Here is a 24,504-nt window from a genome sequence, read left to right as displayed (position 1 = left end):
GTTCTGTCGGCTTCACCACGCTGCCTCTTTCATGAGATTGTCATGAAAATAAATTAGAACCGAAAAGCACTTTGTCCAAAGCTGAGGAGTGTGATAGAAATGATAAAGATCTTTTTCATGCAGTGGGAGTGTGCACTCTTGAGTCGCCCGTTTAATTCCATTATTGGGGCAATGTGGATTCAACCTCGGCCGGGAAAGTAGCAAGAAGACAAAAGAGGTGGAAATAATCTACTGACATTTTCCCACGTGGGTTAAATGCCCCATCCGCTCCTATTCAATGAGAACTCCACAGCCTCTACCAGTGATGCCAAAGGTCACCCGTCCTTTCTCCTTTTCCCCTTGATCAGACCTTCTGAAGCTGGAAGCCTATGGGTGGTAAAGAGCCAGGAGGTTGGGAGTGGAGGGAGGCAAAGAGGAGGAGAAAGGAGAGAAGAGAGGCCGGCTGGCTCACCTCTGCTCAGCTGGGCTGTAGGTCTGTCCATTCTGGCAGCTGCTGACGGTGATGGGGTCAAAGTTGTGGAAGGAGCGCAGGGCCACCCCAGAGATGGCCACAAACTGAGAGCTGAAGGTGATCAGGATTGCCTGGGTGTGGTAGAAATGCTGGCTCAGGTCATGGATGACAGGAATGATCAAGGGGTTTTTCCTGCAGCTCAAACCATGTACCCCTGCCAGAGGGAAGACAAGAAGGGAAAGAGGGAAGGGAGAGAGAAAAGGTCAGTGTTTTACATAGCCATTTCCCTTATTTTCAGCAGCTAAATGTCTAGGGGGGGGGGGTTACAAGGCTCCGTGATACTACCACGTGATCGAGTGGAGTGCAAGTGGAGCGCAAGAGAGCTGGGAGGAATACATGTGAGTCTGTTCATTTGCCATTCAAGTGTAATTCGTCACTTCTAGCTTGGTCCCAAATCTCCAGGAATTTTCCAACCTGGAGACGGCAACCCTAGCTCACACAGGATTGCTGAAGCTTGTGGCTTTAGATGTGCAACCTTTAAACACACCGAATACACACATAATTTATTATGGCTTTTTCCCTCCCTTCAAAGACTCACTGAATCTTTACTGAGTGCCTTCCAGTAATGCCATTAAAGGTTTATGTTTGAGCCCACTTTCAGGCATCTGACTTTGGGCCAGACTGCACATGACATTGGGAGTTTTGTGACTGTAAGCACAGATGTGTAATTTGGCCTTTAAAAGTGTCCATATGGGGCATGGATTGGGACTGAAGCCCTGGGAAAGTGGGGGTTAACATTCCCCTGATCAAAATGCCCCCCAAGCTATTTTAAGCACTAGTAGGGGTGCCCAGGTATCCCTCTCTCCCAGAGATCTGAAACAGGGGCATTTTCAATTGGGGAAAGAGTGCAGAAGGAACCATGGGCCGTGGCTCAGTGGCAGACCATCTGCTTAATATGCGGAAGATCCCAGGTTCAATTCCTGGTCTCTCCAGTTAAAAGGAGCAGGTAAGAGGTTATGCGAAAGAACTCAGCCTGAGACCTGGACAACGCTGACTCGATGGACCTATGGTCTGTTTCAGTATAAGGCAGCTCCATAAGTGTTTAAGTTAAATCTCTCCTTCCCCAGTGCTGTGGTCCAAAGTCATATCATCCTCATCTGCTCTTTGGGCCCCTAGATGGCACAAAGCTCCAATGTCATTGGACAACTCCAGTCACAAAACTCCAATGTCATTGGAATGTTTACTTGATAAGAATAACATGTTTTATCATATTTGAGCAAAGACTGAGAAGCAAGTGGAAAACGGGCTGGCAAAAGATCAGCAGAAAATTCTTACCAAGGTCATGGCTTTGGTCTCTTGTGTCAAGCAGATGCACAGAGATAGTCTCCTGCTTCTGGTCATGATAATTGGTTCCGTCTGTAACTAAGTGGATGATCACAGCAGCAGCTACCATTGGCTGAGAGAAGAGAGCCTGGGAAAAGAAGGGAGGAGAACCCAGGGCATCAAGTGCAGAGAGGCGTATGTTTTGACCGCCCTTATTCACTGGGGACAGTCCCTGTTTGGTTCCTGTCCTTGGCAAATCACTGTCCAGATTCCCCCCCCCCCTTTAAGGATGCTCCTGTTGGTTGCTAGAGGTATCTCTTTTCAGGGTGCAGTTCCCTTTTCTACAAGTTCAGTCTCTTAGTGGCGTTTTTATATATTGTCACCAATGTACATGCACATAGCTGCCTGTACATATTGGCTTGCATTCAATTATGTGCATGCAGAATCATAAGCTGACTTATGACTGGAAGTGACATTACAGGACACATAACCAGAAGTGATATCATGGGAGGCTCTTCTAATTTTTTAAAAAGTCTCTCTATGGTAAACCCATAGAATGGGGGGAGAGGGGTGCTAGATTGTCCCAACCACACATGACATTCTTCTGCTTACATGACCAGAAGTTATGTTGCAACACCACACACCACCGCTCCACACACACACACCCCACTCCCATAAGCTCCTGGGAAGGGACCTCAGGGGCTACAGATAGTTTTGGGATTGGGAGGGTTCAGTGTCTGAATCCAAGGAAGAAAGTAGGGCTGCTTCCTGGAGGGAACAAGCTGATCCAATCTCTTGGGGATCCTCTTGGACACCAAAGGGGGGCTCCTAGAGGGGTCTTGGATGCACCTCTTCTATAGAAGTGTTAGGATCTGAGAGCCAAGCTACAAGTGACACCTGACACAGGTTGGACACTTGTCAGTTTCCCTCAGGTTTTGATGGGAAATGTAGGCATCCTGGTCTTGCAGCTTACAGAAGTTTACAGAGCGGCAGTCTATGGGAGGGAGAACATGCAGTCGGGAGGGGAGTGCAAGCGTTGGGCTCTTGCCGGGCGTCCCCCCTTCCCCTCCACTGTGTGTGTGTGTGGGGGGGGGTGTCTGTAAACTTTAATTAAACGGAGAGCCAAGCTGTAAGACCAGGAAGCCTGCATTTCCGATCAAAACTTGAGGTAAGCTGACAAGTGTCCAACCTGTGTCAGGCGTCACTTGTAGCTTGGCTCTCAGTCTCCTCCGCATCACAGCCTTTGACTTGCTCAGTCAATGAAGAGAAGTCAATGCCCTGATCCATGATATTCCTACTGCACTGGAATCCCAAGAACTAGGGTTGCCAGCCCCCTTACTTGAAAAGTGTGTGTGGGGGGGGATTGGTAGACAAGTGGGGGCCCTAATCAACATTCTTTGTGCTCATGTTCCACAAGCCCTGACAACGTCACTTCCAGTTGAAAACCGGAAGCTACAGGATCACAGCGGGGCCAAAGAAACATACATGAATCTGCCAGTAAGATGTACTCCATCTAGCTCAGCCCTGTCCTCTCTCACTGGCAGGATTTCTGGCTTGTTTCTAGGAAGTAAACAGCAGGGGAAGCCTACTGATTTTATACTCTGCTTACTTCAGGCTTTCCAGAAGCATCTGGCTGGCTACTGAGGAAAATAGGATGCTGGAGCAGGAGACCTTTTGCTGTGATCCTACAAGGCCCGCTGTCTTATGTTCTCTTACCTTGAGCCAGAAAATGGTCTGGGTGTGGTTGGCCGTGCACGGATACCATGCATATTGAGACATCCCATCACTGAGATCATCACTGTAGACCTTGGTTAGGCATGCCTGAGTGAAAGAGAGGAGCTGTTACTCTTGGTTCTAAGTACACTCTGGGAAAAAAGTTTACAGCAGGTAAAAGCACACTTTGTGTCCCATCCAGCCAAACCACTAGTTCTAAATGGCAACCTGCACAGAAGATGACAGATTTTCCCCAATTTCTGCAGGCAGCGAGACTAGGAAGATAACCGAGGCCCTGCAGAGCCACCATACCTGACTGGCAGATGTGTTTGGGTTGCAGTGGGCTTCCTAGGAGTATTGAGCTACTCATTATGGGAAACAAGATAATCAACTAGAAGGGCTGTTTTTGAAAACACCTGAGCAGAAAATCTGTACATGCACAGAAAACATAAAAAAAGGTTGGCCGGACCTGTATTACATACACCAAGAAGCACAAGATAGGCAGAAGGATCCAAAGGAGCTGATAATTTAAGGATTCTCAAAACTGTGTTACTTATTTTTATCCTATCAATCCCTCAAAGAATTTAAGGTGGTGTACTCCTTCCTCCCTCTGCTATCCCCAGGCGCACAAACATATTTTAACAATGGTGTGGGTTACTATGTACATTCTTATCTCACCCATACTTTAAGGATCTCAGGGCAGCATACATTTTATCCTCATAATGCTCTGTATTGTAGGGTGGGATGGGAAAGAAGAACTGGCTCGAGGTGATTCAGCCAGTTTCATCGAAAGTGGGAATCTGAGTTTGGAACTCCTTGGTCCTGGCCCAATATTCTAACCAGTACACCACACTGGCTTTTGCGGCAATGCAGAACAGCGATGAGCAAACATTGTCCACTCTGTTTCTTTTTATATTTGTTTACACTTGGGGTTTCATTGTCTGCTGGTTGCTGGTGGTTTGCAGATTTGCCTACACCATCAACTCTGCTATCTGAATCTCCGGATCACTATTTTGATTTTGCTTCTTCCTTGAGTGAATCAAACCCACAATCTCTTATGCTTCTGACATTTTCTGTTTCCTCAGACCAAACTCCTCTCATAAAATGAACAACAGCACATCAGTGTTATTGTTATCATAACCTCAATGTAAAAAAAAGGTAAAGGTAGTCCCCTGTGCAAGCACCGAATCATTACTGACCCATGGGGGGACGTCGCATCACGACGTTTTCTTGGCAGACTTTTTGTTGTGGGGTGGTTTGCCATTGCCTTCCCCAGTCATCTACACTTTACCCCCAGGAAACTGGTTACTCATTTTACCAACCCTGGAAGGATGGAAGGCTGAGTCAACCTTGAGCCGGCTACCTGAACCCAGCTTCCGCCAGGATCGAACTCAGGTCGTGAGCAGAGCTTGGGCGGCAGTACTGCAGCTTACCACTCTGCGCCACGGAGCTTGTCGACCTCAATGTACTGATGTTCATACTATGACAAGAATTTTGGAGCAAACAATGTGCTTATGATATGCTCTGCTCATATGCAAACTGTATGGAGATGTGAACTTGTCTTAGAGTGAATCAGGGCATTGGTCCCTTTAACTTAGTATTGTCTGCTCTGACTGATAGGGGCTTTCCAAGGACTCAAGCAGAAGAAGATCTTTCAAGCACTTGCCATCTGTGAACATTTCAGATGAAGATGATGGAGGCGGAAGGAGGGATCTGAATGCAAAGCACATGTTCTAGCCTCTCCAAGAACCTGCCTTTTCTTTTTGGACTGTCTAGATCAGCACTGCCTACTCTAGCTGACAGGAACTGTTTTGGTAAGAACTGTGTACTCCAACTGGCACTCCAAAGGTCTTCTTCATCAATACCTGTTACCTGGGAGGCTGGACATTCTCCCTGGAACCTTCTGCAAGCCAAGCATGAGATCAAGTCCATCAGCCACCGTGCAACACACAGACATAATACGAACAACTGTGCAAAAACTGCTGGAAAAACCAGAGAACCCAAACTATTGCCTAACACATAAATGAATATCAAAAGTAAGAGCACTGGGGACATTTGCTCATTCCTATTATTGAGTAGGACACATGCGTGTTCTTAAACAAAAGGCCTCAGGCATCACACTAGGGTTGGGGGGGGGAAGATGTTAATTTTGCTCATGTGCAAGGTGGCCCCCGCAGAAGGCCCTGTTCAGATGAGTGAAGCTCATGTTCATTTGTATGTGTTTTCTCTAATATATTGTGAACAAAGACCATCTTTGCTTGGAAGTCAATGCAATGCAAACTAAATGAAAACACCTGGCCAGGTCCTGAACCTCCCTTTAGAAGGCCCCACACTTTGAGAATCAATTATCTTGCAGGACGTTATTCAAACTTAAAAGCAGTATATTGGCTAATGTGCCATAAATCGAGTAGCAAATAGGAAAGCAATGCCAACTAAGTGTGCCCTGCTAATAAAGTGGCACTCATAAACACACAGAGCCCTGCCATGTTTTTGCCTCTAGTTTAATGAACCCGGGGGAGCAAACTGGGAGTTCTGCACTGGAAAGAGAACAAAGGCCCACCTCTGGGCCATCCTAGCACCGGGAAGGCAGAACACAGGCCTATGTAGGGAATAACCAGAGTCCCAACATTCCTACTCAGGTGTGCTCCTTGGCATAAAATTGCTCATATGGTTGGACAGCCGCCCCTCTAGACTTCACAAAGGGAAACCCAGCAGTGACAGCTGTAACCGACTTTGCCACATCTATCCTTGTGCGTATGCAATTCCTCTACTTTTATTATGACAACAGTGGCCCACAGAAAGATTTGGATGGTTTTTTCCCCCAAGGCCAGGGTGGCAGGAGGAAATGATTGCACAGCACTTCAGGTCAGAAAGCTTCCCCTGTGCTCAGCAGCAGAAGTCAAAACAACGCTAGGAGTGCTTCGAATATTTGGGAACAGAGAGACCGGATTGGCTGAAAGTGAGGTAATGATTTCTCTAATTTGAATCCCCCAAAGGCTTAGTTTGAAGGAATCTACGGGCAAAGCATAAATCAATTTTAATGGGCTGGAAGAAGTTTTTCAGTTTTGTTTAAAAAAAAAAAAAGGAAAAAGAAAACCCTAACTGGGACCAAACTTCATAGAAGCTTGCCAGTGGATAGTGTTACATTTTACAACAGTGCAAGCCTTTACATAAACTATCTTTGGCATTTGAAATCCATTCCAGCAATTCGACATGTATCATTTTGCCATTCTCTTTTCTTGTATTTTCAGCAGCCTGTGTCTTGTTGTGAGGAAAAGGGTTTCTCTCCCCCCCCCCGCCCGCTTACAAAAAACATTTTAATACCTATCCCAGTTAGGAGATTTATCTTACCGGCATCTGCAGTTTATATGGCCATAGAACACTGCAGCTCAAAGGGGGGGGGGTGGCGGAGGCTTGCTCACTTTCCCCGGCCCTCGTTGTGTGCCTCACACACTCCTGAACTTGCTCGGCCCCTCACAACATGGAGAGGGTTGGGAAGACTGGGGGTTTGGCACCGTTCACGTGTCACTTAATGGATGAGTGAGAACCGATATTAAAAGCTGACCCAAACCTCTACTAAAAAACTTGAGCCAAACCCAAAACAAACCATCATGAGGTTCAGCAAAGCTCTGATAATTTAAAATATTCTATGTTTCCATTTCTGGCTTTTTGTGAACCTCAGCACTTTCCAGGTTCTGTCTGCAACCAGAACCAGAAATCTGAAAAATCACACGAGGATGTGTGTTGCTTTAGCCCTTTCTCAAAGCTCTACTTTGGAGTCACATATGGACTCATTGAATCATGACTGTAAAGTATCCCTAGAACACTATTCCCACAGGGTTGCAATCTTGAACAGATCTGTTGGCTAGACAAATCGCTCAGAAAGCTTTGGTCAACGAATAATAATGATGATACTTTGCATGTGCGTAGCACTTCTGAGTACTCATAGCATTTTGCATATGGACTCCTGCTTTAATCCTTGCAACACTCCTGCAAGGTAGGCCAGTATTATTTTTCCAATATGGTGGGGGTGCTGAAGCTAAGAAAGAGTACATTTGTAGCAAATATGACATTCGAACCAGGGATATCCTGGTTTGCTCAGCTTCTTAATTAATTCACATTAATAAGCTTATATTATATCAGCTGTCTGGAAGAATCAGTTAAGTGAGCAAGCATAAAGTGACAAAATTGCTGGCACCCCAAACCGTAAGTGGTAGCTACTCTTTCCGAAGCAGCTTTCTTCCACTCTTTTTGCACTGAATGGAAAACCTTTTCTAACTCAGTGAGAGCAAAACTACAAGTGACAAAAGGCACAGGTTGGACTCTTGTCAGCTTTCCTCAAGTTTTGATGGGAAATGTAGGCAGCTTGGCGGAATGTTGGACAAGTGACAGTTGAAAAGTCCATTGGACAGCAGTCAGAGAGCCAAGCTGCAAGACCAGGAAGCCTACATTTCCCATCAAAACTTGAGGGAAGCTGACAAGTGTCCAACCTGTGCCTTTTGTCACTTGTAGTTCCGCTCTGAGTGCTTCAAAGCACCTGCAGGCAAAGCCAGACTGCTTCTTCAGAACGACTGTTTTCATTCACATCCAAATCATGCAGATCTAAACAGAGTAACTAATTGATAATTGTTATTGTATATTCCTTCATAAAGTGTACATTTTAATACAATGTGAACATATGCATATAATGCACAAGTATACAGCATTGAGAAAAAGTGTACATTTTGCAGGAACAGTTTGGTGTTAAGAAATAACACAAAGGCACAAAAATAAAATTAAAACAGGACCTTCTGGGTTAAAACCCACAAAAGTAACAGACTTAATGCTCACACAACCCTCCATCTGGAAGCCTGCTCTTTAGGAGTGATTTGACAGCTATGCATTTTCAACAAACACTTAATGTAGAAGCGGAGGAGGGTCTCCGTCCTGCTTTGTACTTTATTAATAAGCCTGGAGAGGTCTTGGGAAACAGACAAAGTGGGAAATTCTCCCCAGAGCCAAACCTCTTCTGGAATCCATCCATACCAGCTTCAGCACTCTCTCCATGTCTGCTTGTTTTTTTTACTCCCAACATTTATGCCCAGAACTGTCTATTTTTTTCTTTTCCCTATGGGTGCCAACTCTTATCTTGGAAAATTCCTGGAGATTTGAGGGGTCGTGCGTAGAGTGGTCAGCCTCCAGGTGGAATCTGGAATTCCCTTTGATTTCCAGACTATAAAGATCAGTTATAATGTAGATAATGGCAGTTTTGGAGGATGGACTCAATGACATCATATCCTTAAACTCCATTCTCAAATCTCCAGGAATTTTCCAACCTGGAGGTAGTAACACTTGCAGTGCCTGGGGAGGAATTTCAGTATAACAACAACAATAACAACAACAACGACAACAACAATAATGACGATGACAATGATAATGATATTTAGGTCTCTGGCAGAAACTTTTATCAGCTCAGCAAGGCTAATCAATGATAACATATGATCTTTATTTATTATTGATTGTGTTGTGTGTAATTTAAATAAGAACAATAATTATTATTATGGGTACAGGGTTACTAACTGCACTTATATACCACTCTTCTAGACAGATTAATGTCTCACCTAGAGCGGTGAACAAGTTAGTGTTATTATTATCCCCACAATACAGCTGGGGAGCTGAGGCTGAGAGGGGCAGCATACCCAAGACCACCTACTGAGCTCATGGCAGTAGAGGGATTTGAACCAGTAGAGTGCTGATTCGCAGCTGAACCACTTCTCTGTGGTATACCATAGAGCCCATCCTCTGAAGCTGCCATTTTCTCTAGGGGAACTTAGCTCTGTAACTGGAGTCCAGTTGTAATTCCAGGAGAACGTCAGGCCCTACTTGGAAGATGGTAACCCTGTACCCATTTGTCTCATCCATGTGGCAGCATTCCAGCCTACTAAACTTGGACCAGGTGCCAGCAATGACCTGTTTACATTGTTCACTCTAGTAGGAGGGAAAGCAGCAATATACGCCCCTCTTCTCTCTTTTTTCTGCGCTGTGTACACGTATTTCCTTTTTAAAACCCGCTGGGAGGATGAGACATTGGGTTGCTCTGTGACTGGGTTGCCCCAGCTTTGTCTGAATTCTAAGCATGCCCCTTGGAGCCCATCTGGATCATTAGCTGACTCAGAATCCCAGCTTTCCATGGAAAACAAAATCATTCTGTATCCCCTGCAAATATGACAGATACAAGGCAAGAAGTTCAGGCCCCCTCATTGAGTAAGTAACACGCCTGCTCCTGCCTCCCATTTTTCTGGCCTGTGAGTCACAGCTATGATTGACATTCTTGCTACATCTCTCCCTGAGCAGCTTTGTTGCTGTCTGAGAAATCCTGGCACCAGAAAAATGGACAGGTCAAAAGGTGCTCCCTCGGATTCTTTGCCAACCTTTTGTGGCAGTTGCCAGGAATCTGATGCAAACAACTGGCACACACAGCTGCTCGATTAGGGTAATTAGTAAACTCCATGCATAATGAGCAACAATACAAACTAGGCTGTCCAGATTTCAGGGACTGGCATGTGACACCCTTAGAGAGACAGCTGGGCAACTGGCAGCCTGCAGAAAGAGCTGTAGGATAACTTTTTGGCTGCTCATCTCATCTCAGCCAATGAGGAGGTAGGTATCCTGAGGACCAACTTCCCCACTGCCTCATCTCTCTCTCAAAGCTCCCTGCGACCCCGCCACTAGGATGCTGGAGAGTGAAGGAGTTTGCCCTCTGCTCCAAAAGAAGGAAGACTCCAAGCCTTTCCGTCCATTTCCTGGCATCACTGTGTCCAAACCCTCCCTGGAAAGCTGGTTTCAATTAGAAGAATCTAACATTGTCTCTGCCTTCCAGTGGGTTCTAATCCAGTTTGTCTTTCTTCCACCCACACACTGTGCACACAAGGAGGGAGAGTGGAGGAGACAGAGTGAACAAGGGCAGAGGGAGACACAGTTTATGTTCCCAGCCCCCAGGGAATGCCATGAGGTTTCCCTTTGACTCACTTTCCCCAGCATTTGCCAATCATAAGGTAACATATTCCTTAAAAAGCTGCCACTCTGGGTTTTATTCTTGTAGACTTCAAGGCCTCAGGAATGTATTGGGGGTGGGGGGGGGAAGGAGGAAAGCGATCTAGCAGACATGCACACTCCAACTCCCCACCCCCCAAGGCCAATTCATATGCAATGTTCTTTTGTCTGTGGAAGACTATACATCTCTGAATGTCGAATATATGCTTGCCTTGCAAGAAATAGGAAAACCTAGATTATCTCGCCTGCTCCCATTCAGGCATCTTTCCTGAAAAATCTAAGCAGGTTTTGCATTCTGACGTGATTTCTCTCCACTGTCACCACTACCTCAGATATATATTTTCCCTGAAAAATGCAGAATTGCTACCAGCATACAGCAGTAAAAGTGCCCAAGAGGGGAACTGAATAATTGAGGAAGAAAGAAACGTGTCAAAAGTTGCTCTCCAGAGCAAGAAAACTGGTATATCACAAGAACACAAAAGCTGCTGTATACTGAATCAGATAGCCCTCCAAGGTGGATTTTCTCACCATCTTCTGTCTAATTCTTTCACTTAGAGATGCTGAGGACTGAACCTGGGACCGTCTGCATGCCAAGCAGATGTTCTACCACTGAGCCACAGCCCCTCCTCTAATCCAGTTTATTATATTATCAGACTGTATTAGACTAATGCTGCTTCTAAAACAGAACAAAAGGAACGGAAGAGAGAATTTGTGTGTGTAAAGTGCTATCAAGTCACAACTGACTGATGGCAAACTCAGCAAGGGGCTTTCAAGAAAAGTGAGAAGCAAAGGTGGTTTGCCAGTGCCTTCCTCTGCAGACTCTTCCTCGGTGGTCTCCCATCCAAGTACCATCTGACTCTGCTAGCTTCCAAGATCGGACGAAATCGGGCTATACCATGCTGACTTCCCTCCATGAAGAGAAAATAGCTTCTTCAAAATTTCCACTTGGAACTCAGATTGGTTGGAAGGGGTCACTTTGTATCTTATCATTCTCCTATAATAATTTTTTCGGTGCATCCTCCTCCTTTTTTATTTATGTATATATTTATTTACAGTTGACCTTTTTCACTGAGACTCAAGGTGGATTACATAGGATAAGTCAATAGATAAGCAGCTGAGATATTCAGTAAACAATAAAATAGGTCTATCTATCTATATATCTATCTAGTTCTTTATAGCTCGCCTTTCTCACTGAGACTCAAAGTGGATTACACAGTGCAAGTTAGTACAGTCAATTTCACAGACATTTCAGAAACCATGCAATAGGGTCTGTAAATGCAAATTCGAATAACAGAAATGTGAAAAACAAGCATAAATCCGAATAGAGGCTGCAACCAATTATGAAACAAAATATAAGCAATTTGACCTAACCTATGTCATGTCCCCCTTTCCAGTCTTCTATTATCCTGTGAGTTCATCCCCCTGAATTTAAGTAGGGGCCTTTTTAAAATTCTGGAACATGCACATAGTTTGCTGTGGTTTTCAGTCCTTGGTGGCAGTTTTCATCTCTTCTCCTTCCCCCATATTAAAGACTGCATGCACACAGAAAAAAAAATTAGGTGGAGATGCGAAGGATGGAATCTGGGACCTTCTGCATGCCAAGCAGACGCTCAGCCACTGAGCCGCGGCCTCTCCTGATGTGACTGAGAAGCATCATCAGAATTTCAGAAGTATCCTGAAAAGCTGACCTGTTGCTTTCCTTTCCTCTCCCTAGCTACGCAACTAATATTCAAGGGCTGCAACATTTTATGCAAGTACAGCCTACGGTGGAGAAGGTATTTGAATTTGCCCATCAGTTCCAATCAAGCAGGTGGCAACCAGAGACAGAGCCTTTTTTATGCTGGTGCCTTGCCTGTGGAACACACTCCCAACGGCATTATGCCTGGCACCAAACTTGTTAAGCTTCTGCTATGGGTAATTTCCACCACCAAGGGTCTCACACCCTCATTTTTTAAAATTGCTCCTCTCAGTTTAGGCACTGCAACAGTTTAGTATGATTTCAGTTAATTTTAGATGCTGCTTACTTTGCTGAAAATTTAAGCATTGTTCATTTTATTGCTGCTGGATTGCTTTATTGCTGCTTAGTGGTCTATGCTGTTTTCAGCAACTGGTATTTGTTTTAAGGATGTGAGCTGCCTTGAACAGTTTTTAATGGAGAGAGGGCAGATACATATTTCTAATGCATAAAGAGACACACAAATAACTAGGTAAGATGGCCACGGATTGGATCCAGACAGTGTTTTATCCCCCAATCAGTCTCTTCTAATTCCTTTCCTTTCTACAGCCCACATTCCACAGAGTTTTTGCCCATACAATTCCCATTATTCTCAATATAGCTTTTGGAGAGGGAGGGAGGGTTCTTTTGCCTCTTTCGAAAGCAGAAAAGCTGGTTGGATCTAACCCTATGAATGAGGGAGCCATGTCCAACTATGCTTTGTATGACCATGAAACCATATGAATGCAAAACAAACCTGCTTTAAAAAGTTGAGAAAGCTGTTTATACATAAACCAAACCCTTCCAAGATTAGTTAGGTCGGCACAAGTAAGAGGCATTCAAGGGAATTTGGTTCTGGTTTTAAGATTAAGTAGATAAATCAGATTCACACATAACAAAGGCATCCAAATATTATTTAGTTTCATTTTTATCCATTACTGATCATTTTATAATATTCTTGAATTACATCTCTTCATTTTTGTCTGTATAAAACATATATGACGGTTCTTGGATTCATTCAGACACTGCTAATGGTTCATTATTAATAATAAGCAGATGCCTGCCATCACTAGGATGGCTGATGCTTCTTTTGCTGGGTAGAATCTTATCTTGATTTTGTTGCTTTGATCTGGTGGAAGGCTGGCAACACTAGGCAGGATAGCTGAAGTCCAATACAATGGAGAGTAGTCTTGTGACTGGGGAAAGCACTACCATTTGTGCAAAGGATCTCTAGGATAACCAACTCACATGCCCCATTGCACTTCCGTGCAAAATCAGATAAGCCTCAGCTACAACTTAACGGCTGATTCACATGATACAAAGTCCTTATGACATGGAATTCCCAAAGTGATTGAAAGTACTCAAGGTCCTGTGCAATGTGTGAAGTTGTACACTGGTCTCTGGGAAGTGAGCCAGTTTTTTTTCCAAAATGTCCCATGTGGGACAGATATACACACAAACATAGTTAAGACTCCCCCTCCAATAAAAACGAATAAATAAAAAATAAAAGTGTGCTGCAATTCAGACATTTAAACCAGCTTCTTCTTCTTCTTCAAAAAAAAGGTCTTCCGTGTGCTGGCCAGGTGGGGAGTGCAAGCTGTTCCACTAAATGTAGGGGGGGAGGGATAAACCCAAGTTCCAATGCAACTGCCAGCATTTGGCGGGGGGAAGTTTGTCTTGTTGTGCTGCAAACACATTTACTAACATCCATAATGCAAGCCTTAGCCAGTATGGCTAATTGACTTTTCTCTCTCATCCCCCCCAAAAACGTGACAATTCTATAATACTTCCAAGTCCTCCTTATTCAGGAGCAAACGGCCGGCGGCTTCACCAGCATGACTGAAAACAGAATTTGGCGCAATGATTGGGAAACCTTCCCGGCTCCTGCAGAGCTCTATGAACAGGGTCATCTCATTCAGCTACTGAGCCAATTCTCTATGCCAGCACATTCCCTTTGACTGTAGTCCAGCTGATAGCTTCAGCACCTTGCCAGTTACTGTGCAATCACAGAGGAGTTGTCAATCAAATAAATGAAGGCGGGGAAGCATTTTGTTCAGCAGTAAAAATTCTGGCACGGCACAGTTCTTACGGCCACTGGTAGACACCACAATTTCTTTTTCCATACCACTATGACTGTTACACTCACTTTCAGCCTGAGTTGAATGTCAGCAGGCAAAGATTTCCCTTCCTCAAACATTCTTTCCCAATTCAGTTCAACAGTATAAAAAGGAAATTGTCACACTTAAAAATCAGGAGTGATAGCACTTGAGGTGGAACTAGGGGTATATCTTTCGACCTCCCCCCCCCCTGCTGTCCCATTCTGTTTCATTTCTGTTCACAGTTGGGAAGACCATTTCAATCCCACCTATTTCCTTTGGCAAATTTTCCATTTGCTGTTGACTCTTTGATGGCATTTTTATGTCGTTTATAAGTTATATACCACTTTTTAATGCTGTTTATACACAACTGATGCAGAAGCAGGCATAAATTTTAACAGCAATATTTCTATCAAATTTTATGACTATGGGCGAAGAAAAAAGACGAGCACAATTCAGGATGAACAGGAGAAACCATTAAAGGCGGAAAAACCATAAAAGAAACTTTAACTTGCAAGTCAAGTTAGAGTTGTTATAAAATACAGTAATATCTTTCACAGTTATGATAATTTACAAAATCTAGAAATAAGAAATGGAATGCTGTACAATTCCTAATTCACTGGCTACGTTCAAACATCATAATTCAGTAACAAAGCTTGTTTGCCATGCTTATGCACTTCTCTCTCCTTATGCCCAAAACACGATTAAAATCTTCCTGCCTTGAGAAGCATTTGATGAAACATCAATTTTCTGAGATGTCTAAAATGCAGGTAGCTGGGCAAATTGGAGTTGTCCCCCCGCCACCAACTAAATCTCTAAAGTGGGATTAAAACTGTTTTTAAAGCTGTGAGCACTGCAAAAGAAGTGCACATGGTCATCATGAACAGACAGGACTCTGAACACAGTGATCCAGTTGCACACACAAGATTCAACTTCAAAATCCAGGGAAAGCATCCAGGTGACAATTTTGAAATCATCCCTGGTTTCATTATCTACACGGACGAATCCTCTGTAAAATCTCAGATCCACTCAAAATTTAACACCATATTCTTATGCCAAATTCACTCCCATTCTTGATTAATTTTATACATTTTATAGCCTGCCTTTCTGTCCTCTAAAGGGCCACCAAGGTGGCTCACAAAATATCCTTACTAAAACCACATATCAAAAAACCATTACAACCAACAAAAACACACCATCAGAACAATTAAAATCAGAGCTAGAATACATACAAACGCATAAAAACAACAATAAAAACATCAAGTGGTGCTGAAAATATCATGCCATTGCTTGCCGACTTATTAAAACAAATGGCAGCAATCATGAGATAACTCATTTACAGCTTCCTGATGTTGCTGCATGCTGTCTGGTGGCTCAACGGCTAAGCTATGAATCGTGTCACTCCTGATTTGAACCTCAACACTTCCATGAATTTGCTTGGTAGGTATGAGTGGCCAGAAATGGCAGAGGAAAGGGCTTCTGTACATTAAACTGCTGTGCAACAGCTGTTTCCTTTGGAGTATTATATGCCATTGGATATGTGTGGAAATTCTCTCATGAACACAACCGGTAAAGGTTCAAGGAACTTGGTCCTTTTTCAGTATAGAAGCAGCCAGACATGGCTCCAATCTGCTCACTGTTGACTGTAAGTTCTTGTTATTCCACTACCTATGCCGAAATCAGTTTTCTCAACTCACCCCTTGGGGCAGGTGTCGAGCTCCTTATGTGCCTCAGGTCAACAGTGACAAGGTCATGGGTGAATAGCTCTTCAGATCCCTCCATAACCATCACAGGTTCTCGAATAGGCTGTCCCATAACCTCCAGCGTGATGCTCCGTACAATACGTTTTGGCTTCATGCTTGCATCCCCTCTTAGAATGCTGTCCAGCTCTCTGAAGTAGGCACAGGTTGTGGGCACATTACCCGATGTGGCATTGTGACCGATGACCCTCTTATATTCAAGCCTCATGGTTTTGGTCTTCAAACGGCACTCTATTGCCGATCTCCTGTGCCCTTGTGAGGCCATCTGTCTGGCTATTTTTTTTTCAAAACAGTAAATATTTCTAAGAATGCTCTTAAGAGCCTCCTAGATCTTTTCTTCACCCCAGAAGGACAAGAGATTCAGGATCTCTCTCTCATGCCAGGTAGCGGCACAAGATCCGGAATGCCTGTTCTCAGACATTTTTTTGCTATATTTCCACTACTTTATGATGACCACACTCTTATCTCTTGGTTATTGATCAACGATGGTTGGGGAATTTGGATCTTTCTGTGAGAATGTCTGCAGTCCAAGCGCCACTGGAACATGCACCGGGTCACAGATAAAAATGGCGGGATATTGGAGGGATACAGCACACTCAAAATGGCTGGCACATGCTCCAATGTATACTCCTGACCGTTGCAGTGCCTGCTCAGATGCCAATCAATCATGCTGAAGTGGTGGACTACAGGGCTTTATGCCTCTCCAAACTACCCACCAAGGCTCCACCACCCCAATCTCCAGGATTCTCCTATCCCAAAGATGGCAACCACACATCGATGTGTTGTCGGGCTTTTAAGTTGGCGCCGCTCACCAAGCAGCATCTGGGTTTACTAACCGAACGAGAGATCACAATAGCACAAGGAGAACCCTTTTTGTTAAAAAAAAGTCAACGAGAGGAGGGGTGTGGGCCAGCTTCAGACAGGGTCCCGCCCATAAGCATTCCTTTGCAGAGGGTTACATTGTTCCTTTGAAGCGAGCCACACTGAAGTGGGGGTAGTTAGTGGGGCGGTCTCTTGAGAACCGCTTCTAAGCATTCACATCCATAGTGAAAATTGTGCGAAAGAACCGTTTGCAAGCAGTATTGAGGTGTCTGAGCCACAGTGCAACAAGAATTTAAGACTAGCAGGATAGAGTTGAGAGCATGTGAACAGCTGTTAAAATAGCGCTGCAGTAGTGGGAAAGTGGCGCAAATCTGGAGACGTGTGGATTCAGCCATAGTCTCTTCCTAAATCTGTCTCCTTAATTCTTAGTTCAATCCCTATGCATTCTTGGAAGGGAGTCAGGGAGGAACAGATTTCCTTGGCAACAATCTCGGCTGCAGAGGCCTACTCCAGAGTCCAGAACGAAAAGATTTGAAGAGAGACGCCTGTCAGAGAGTACAAACTTACCCAATGCATGCAGGTATCTGATGTAACGGAGACATTTCACAACCAGTCACTGTATTTATAAACAAACAGTGTGTCACAAGCCTGGGTCCTTTGGAATACAAAGCTGTTGTGCTGAAAAGAAGTTGTGTCATCTGTTCCTGCTAGAGATTACCCTAGTGGGGATCGTTCTTGTGAATGAAGTGTAAATAATGGCTCACTTCCACTTGGACAGGCGGATGGGACCGACTTTCCATGTACATCCATAGGGCAATGGATGCCAACAAATTGCACACAGCCTCCTTGGCAAACAGGGCAATGCTCTGAAGAAGGAACATTGAACCCTTCTGCTCCATTAAGGCAGAACAGGACGCTCCTGTTTGAGCTAATTATATGCTAGATCTAAGCAATGGAGAATGATCAAAAAAGGGAGCAAAAGAACTGAGCAGACAGTTACTTCCAGGGATGCTACTGAATTTCCGAGCCCTGCTCTTTTGGAAAATCCCATTTTGAGCTTCTCTTGTGCAAATCAAACACGCGAGACTTTATTTTCCCACTATTTTCCATTTCCTTTGTGCTGAGTTCTTTTCCTGTTTAATGTACACAATTGTAAATGTCAGGGGTGTGTCAGTTGCACATACTTGGCGTAAAAACCGCATGAAAGAAACGTATGAATTGCTATCACTGACAACAAGATGGCCAAGATGAAAAAGTTCCTGTTGACGACATTAAAAAAAAGAAAAAAATGAGGGCACCTTTGTACAAAACAGGTTTCGCTTACCGTAACTGTTGTTCATCTAGGTCTTCCGTGCAGGCACACATGGGACTGCGCACGCGCAGGCCTGCCGATACCGGAGATTTTTATAGCTCAAAGCCACCAGGGGGCGCTCTCGCCTTCCACCGCGCATGCGCGGCCATTTTCCCGCCTAAATGGACTATAGAAGGCGGAGCGCCCCACACATACCCTCAGTTCCCCTTTCGCCGCCGTACTACTTTCAATTATACTATACAGCGGGGAAGGAGGGAGGGCATGTGTGCCTGCACGGAAGACCTAGATGAACAACAGTTACGGTAAGCGAAACCTGTTTTTCATCCACGGTCTTCCTGTGCAGTCCCACATGGGAGATTATAAAGCTTAATACCTGGGTGGAGGTGCCACAGTAAAGTCACTCAAAAATAGAATGCAACACTGCGGTGCCCACTGCAGTCTCCTTCCGGTCCAGGACGTCCAGCGCATAATGCTTGATAAAGGTATCCGCTGAAGCCCACGTCGCCGCTCTACAGATGTCATGCAGAGGAACACCTCTCAGCAGAGCCGCAGACGACGCCAAGGACCTAGTGGAATGGGCATGCACCTCCAAAGGACAAGGTAAATGAGCAGAATCATAACATGTTAAAACTGTTTGAACAACCCATCTCGCAATAGACTGAGATGTCGCTTTCTTTCCCCTCTTTTGTCCTGCAAAACAGACAAACAAATTAGAATCCAAACGAAAAGGCTTGGTACGATCCAAGTAAAAGAGAAGAGCCCTGCGCACGTCCAAGGAATGGAGGGCCCTCTCCGCATCAGAAGACTGCATCGGGAAAAAAACAGGTAAGGCAATGTCCTGAGACAAATGAAACTGAGACACCACTTTAGGCAAAAAGTCAACTTTAGTCCGTAAGACCACCTTGTCCGCATGAAACTTCAAATAGGGGGGTTCTGACGAAAGCGCAGCCAATTCCCCCACCCTTCTGGCTGAAGTGATCGCCACCAAAAAAGCCACCTTCAAAGTAAGGTAGCGTAAAGGACAGGTAGCTAGAGGTTCAAAAGGTTTAGACATCAATTTAGTCAATACAAGCGGTAAAGACCATTGAGGGACAATAGCCCGAACAGGGGCGTACAAATTATTCAGTCCTCTGAGAAACAATTTCGAAGTGTAGTGTGAGAAGACTGATTTCCTATCTATAGGAGGATGGAATGCCGAAATTGCTGCCAAATATACCTTAACAGAACTATTGGCTAAACCCCCTAGTTTAATCTCCCAAAGGAATTCCAAAACCTCAGGCAAAGAGGAAGAGAAAGGGTCCAAATTCCGGCTGCGGCACCACCCAGAAAAGCGTTCCCATTTGAACGCATAGGACTGTCTCGTGGAAAGGCGTCTAGCATTCAACAAAACATGAGCTACAGCTTCAGAAAACCCCGATTGTGAATTATCAGCCACGCCGTCAGTTTGAGTCGTTGAATGTCGTGATGCAAAACCCCGTGCCAGGACAGAAGGTCCGGAACGAGTGGCAATCTGATCGACTGCGACTGCAATCGAAGGAGAGTGTGAAACCAAGGTTGTCTCGGCCAAAAAGGGGCTATCAGTATGACCGTCGCCCCCTCCCCTTGGATTTTGCTCAGAACCCTGGCCAACAGGGGGAATGGGGGAAATGCATAACACAGAGGACCCGACCACTCGACTTGAAATGCATCCCCATCGGACCCGGGGCCTAGACCCCCCCTGGAGCAATAGCGATGGGCCTTGCGATTGTCCAGTGTGGCAAAGAGGTCCAGTTCCGGGAAACCCCACATCGAGAAGATCGGAACGAGGTACTTGTCCCGAAGAGACCATTCGTGAACATCCCGGTGTAGTCTGCTCAGCTGATCTGCTTGGAGATTCTCCACCCCCGGGATGTGTACCGCTCTCAGCCAAACCGAGTTCTGTATGGCCCAAGTCCACAGCTTCATCGCCTCGGTACAAAGGGTCGCCGATGCCGTGCCACCCTGTTTGTTGACATAAAACATTGCAGTCGTGTTGTCCGTCAACACTTGCACTGATTTGTTGCGCACGGTATCTGAAAAGGAGATCAGTGCATTTGAAATAGCCCTAAGCTCAAGGAGATTAATATGTTCCGAGCGTTCGGCCTGAGACCATGTGCCGTGAGCAAAGGCACCCTCACAGTGAGCTCCCCAACCCAACAGGGAAGCATCAGTGGTTATGGACAAGTGAGTTTGACGATAGCCAAACTCCACACCCTTAAATAGATTCGCATCTGCCAACCACCATTCTAACGAGGCCACCACCCGTCGAGGGACTGATAAACGCTTGTTCTGGGAATCAGAGTTGGGAGAAAAACTGGCATTAAACCACATTTGTAATGGCCGCATGAACAGCCTGGCAAACGGAACCACAGCCGTAGTAGAGGCCAAACAACCCAAGAGAGTCTGGATAAAATGAGCTGATTGAAAACGGCAGCGCTGCAGCCGAAGGACCATGCCCTTAATCCTGGCCGCCCTGTCTGAGGGCAGGAAGCCAGCATTCTTGATCCCATCCAAGACTACCCCTATAAATTGTACAGAACGTACTGGGGTCAATTTTGACTTTTTCTGATTAACGAAAAGACCTAACCTAAGACATAAATCCAAAGTCAGGGACACTTGGGTAAACACGTCATCAGCAGAACTCCCAACCAGGAGCCAATCATCCAGGTACGGGAAGATTCGACAGCCCTGTAACCTCAGATGGGCCACCACTACCGCTATACACTTCGTAAAGACCCTAGGAGCAGTAGCTAAACCAAAGGGTAAAACCCGGTACTGGTAAATTTTACCATCATAAGTAAAACGTAAATATTTCTTGTGTTCAGGAAAAATGGAGATATGGAAATAAGCGTCCTTCAAATCAAGGACAGCAAACCAGGAGTGCCTAGGTAAAAGGGTCAGAACCATTTGTAAAGTGACCATTTTAAACTTTCGAATTTTTATAAGTTTATTAAGGGCCCGTAGGTCTAAAATGGGTCGAAGACCACCATCTTTCTTCTCCACCAGAAACAGGTTAGAGTAAAAACCGAAGGGGGCAGGATCACAGGGCACCTCTTCAATTGCACCCTTCTGAATCAGGGTGGCCAATTCAGTTAAGATCTCCGTATGAGGAGGTCCGGAAGAAAAAACAGGGAGACTCAGGTAAGGTAAACTCACAAACTCAACTTTATAACCATACTGAACAATATCAGAAACCCAAACATCGGAACCGATGGACAGCCACTCCCTCCAGTAAGCATGTAGCCTGAACCCAAACATAGGCTCAGGTCCCTGTAATTGTCAGAATTGCTTCTGGGCGTGGGGGGCGTCCTTAGCCTGTTGATGCTGAGAACCAGGCTTGGGACGGTGACCTTGTCTGCGCCTGGAAAAGGATTGTTGAGGGCTCTGGTAACTCCTCTGAGACTGGTACGAATACCCCTGATAAGGCTGGTACCGATATGATCTGCCCCGCTGAGAAGGCCTGAAGTAAGGTCTGGCGGGATGCTGAGGAGCCTGGTGCAGAACACCATAGGACCGTGCTGTGAGACGATCCGTTCTCTTTTTCGACAGGTATTCATCTGTCTTCTCAGAAAAAAGGAGTGTCCCTTCAAAAGGTAAGTCCTCTACTTTGTTCCTCGTCTCAGGCGGGAGAGCAGTCGTGCGGAGCCACGCAAATCGCCGCAAAACCACTGCAGAGAGCAAGGAACGTGCAGACGTATCGGACAAACTCCTGCTCGTATTAATCTGGTGCCTCGAGAGGCGGGTGGCCTCCTCCTGGATGACACGCAGGAGGGTCCGCTGGTCTTCAGGGAGTTTGGGAAGGAAAGCAGCCACTTTCTTCCACAGGAAGAGCTGGTAAGCCGACATCATAGCCGCATAGTTAGCCACCTTGATGGCAAAAGCAGCAGAGGTGTACAATTTCCTCCCGAGAGTATCAATCTTTCTACTGTCCTTGTCAGTAGGAGCCGACATGGAACCTTGTTTGCCCCTTGCCTGCATCTCCTCAGTGACTAAGGAGGAAGGAGGTGGATGGACAGCCAAGAACGGATGGTTTTCATCCTTTGTACGATAAAGGCCTTCCACTTTTCGGTTAGTGGCGGGGATAGAAGCAGGCTTAGCATTGAGCTTCTTCCACAACTCAACAAAACCATCGATCAGTGGAAAGGCTACGGAAGGAGTGGAACCCGAGTAGATATGCTGGTAGATCTTATCAGTAAATTTCGACTCCGTAGAGGTCGTTTCCAAATCCAGTGCTTTAGCCATTCGCTGAAGCAATTCATTATAGGCTCTGAAGTCGTCCGTCGGCGAAGGTTCTTCCGCTGGGCCAAGTTCAGCATCAGGCGAATCCGAAGGAGGGGACTCATAACCCCTCGGTCGGTTCCGATGGTAATCAACCTCAGAAAGGTGCGGTGTTCCATGCGAGTCGCCATAGGATCGGATCCGAAAGGAGGGAGACATCGAGTCCCCTCGAAAAGAGCGGTCCGATCGGAGCGGACTATCCCCCCTGTAGTAGGAGGCCGCCCGGCCTTCACTGCTGTATCGCTCCCTCGATCGGCTCCGAGTCGGGTACGGACTGTATCTACGACCCGATCCACTTCGATAACTCCGACCCGATCTGATGGACCCGGATTCGTGAGAGGTCGATCGCGGGCGTCCCGTAGGGGTCGGGGGTTTCTCTACCGGAACCGGGTCCTCTTGGGAAGAGGTCAAGACCGGAACCGGGTCGGGATCCTTGCGCCTCTTTTCCGGTGGGTCGGAACCGAGCGCACCCGAAGGGGCCGGTAGCGGAGAGGAAAGTAACTGCTCCAGAACCGCCTTGTCCCTTTTGGAAGAATGTTTTCTCTTCTTCTTCTTCTGCTTGTCAGAGTCGGACGGAGCGGATGGTTCTCCCGTTGTCTCCGAAGCGACTGCACCCTGAGACGGTGGAGGCGTCGGTCGTGACACCGAAGGTGTCTGGCTCCGAGACGCAGCTCGATCCAAGGCTGGTGCAGCAGATGAAGTCGAGGGCGGTCGGCTCCGAGGGAGCTTCGGAACCGATGGTGCTGGTTCCGACGCGCTCCGAACCGAGGAGGACGAGCGAGCTCTCGGTCTCGACTCCGAATGACTCGGGGAAGGTAAGGCGCGAGGGGTCCTCGAGCTCACGGTTTCGGCCGGCCGAGGAGTGGATCCGGGCGCAGCAGATGGAGGTGCCTTCGCCGGAGGGTCCACAACAGACATGGCACGTTGCCACAGCGAGGCGTGCAAACGGTCCGCCCTCTCCGCCCTGGCCTTCGAAGTAAAGGCACGGCAATGTTTACAGGCCTGGGTATTATGGGTTTCCCCGAGGCAATAAAGGCAATTAGAATGGCCGTCTGACCTGGTCATCTTTCGATTACAGGAGACGCATCGCTTGAACAAAGCAGTATCCGACATCGCAAACGAGTAGAAGAGCTAAAAACCTCATCTATCGGCGGCGAAAAGGAAACTGAGGGTATGTGTGGGGCGCTCCGCCTTCTATAGTCCATTTAGGCGGGAAAATGGCCGCGCATGCGCGGTGGAAGGCGAGAGCGCCCCCTGGTGGCTTTGAGCTATAAAAATCTCCGGTATCGGCAGGCCTGCGCGTGCGCAGTCCCATGTGGGACTGCACAGGAAGACCGTGGATGAACCTCTAGTTACAACACAGGGATAGTCACTGCATGGAAGGAGGAGGAGGATTGCATTCGCTGGCCCCCTTTCTTGACTTCAAAGAACTGGTTGGATCTTCTGCACGAAATGCTCACCATCTATTTATTTATTTATTTACCCTGTTTCTTTATTTTAGCTTCACTTTAACTCATACTGCTTATGGATTTGGTTTTATAATACCTTGCTGATGAGACAGGAATGGTTTTTTGACAATTTACATGCCTATAAAGTAGGGGGTGAAGGGTGGCAATGTGTATATACTGGGGTAGTCTTTCAGATATTTTGCGCTATTCTAGAGTCTTGGGATGTTCTTTGTTTTTTTGGTGTTGTTGTTAACTGTTGTGTGAGCTTCTTCAAGCACATATCTGGAGAGATGGCCAATATGAATTCACAACAAATATTCAGCATATACCATGCCTCTCTTCCACAGACTTCTAGGAGGAATGGTGGTAGTTGGCAGGTGGTCCCCAAATGCATGCCTAGGGTGGGCAACCATTTGGCCCAAGTACTAAAAAAATGCAATGTCTACAAGTGAAGATGCTGGTGTGCTGGCAAACAAAACGGGGTGGGTGGGTGGGGGATGAGGGCTGTACTTGGTCAGATATGCTTGGAGCAAGCCA

At 46.0% G+C, this 24,504-nt stretch overlaps 1 protein-coding gene across 1 annotated transcript in view; it reads right to left on the bottom strand.

Moving 5' to 3' along the window:
- Positions 1-24,504, bottom strand: part of PAPPA (pappalysin 1) — a 286,686-nt gene that overhangs the window by 87,284 nt on the left and 174,898 nt on the right. Inside the window, exons 11-13 of the mRNA XM_054998574.1 lie at positions 3,491-3,595; positions 1,787-1,922; positions 452-665 (exon numbers count right to left, since the gene is read on the bottom strand). Of these exons, the coding sequence (XP_054854549.1) occupies positions 452-665; positions 1,787-1,922; positions 3,491-3,595 (455 nt within the window). The remainder of the gene's footprint in view (positions 1-451; positions 666-1,786; positions 1,923-3,490; positions 3,596-24,504) is intronic.

This window comes from Eublepharis macularius, chromosome 14, assembly GCF_028583425.1.
Source record: "Eublepharis macularius isolate TG4126 chromosome 14, MPM_Emac_v1.0, whole genome shotgun sequence".
Classification (NCBI taxonomy): Eukaryota; Metazoa; Chordata; class Lepidosauria; order Squamata; family Eublepharidae; genus Eublepharis; species Eublepharis macularius.
The sequence above is the reverse complement of the archived record's forward strand: the minus strand, read 5'-3'. Positions and strand labels throughout refer to the sequence as shown.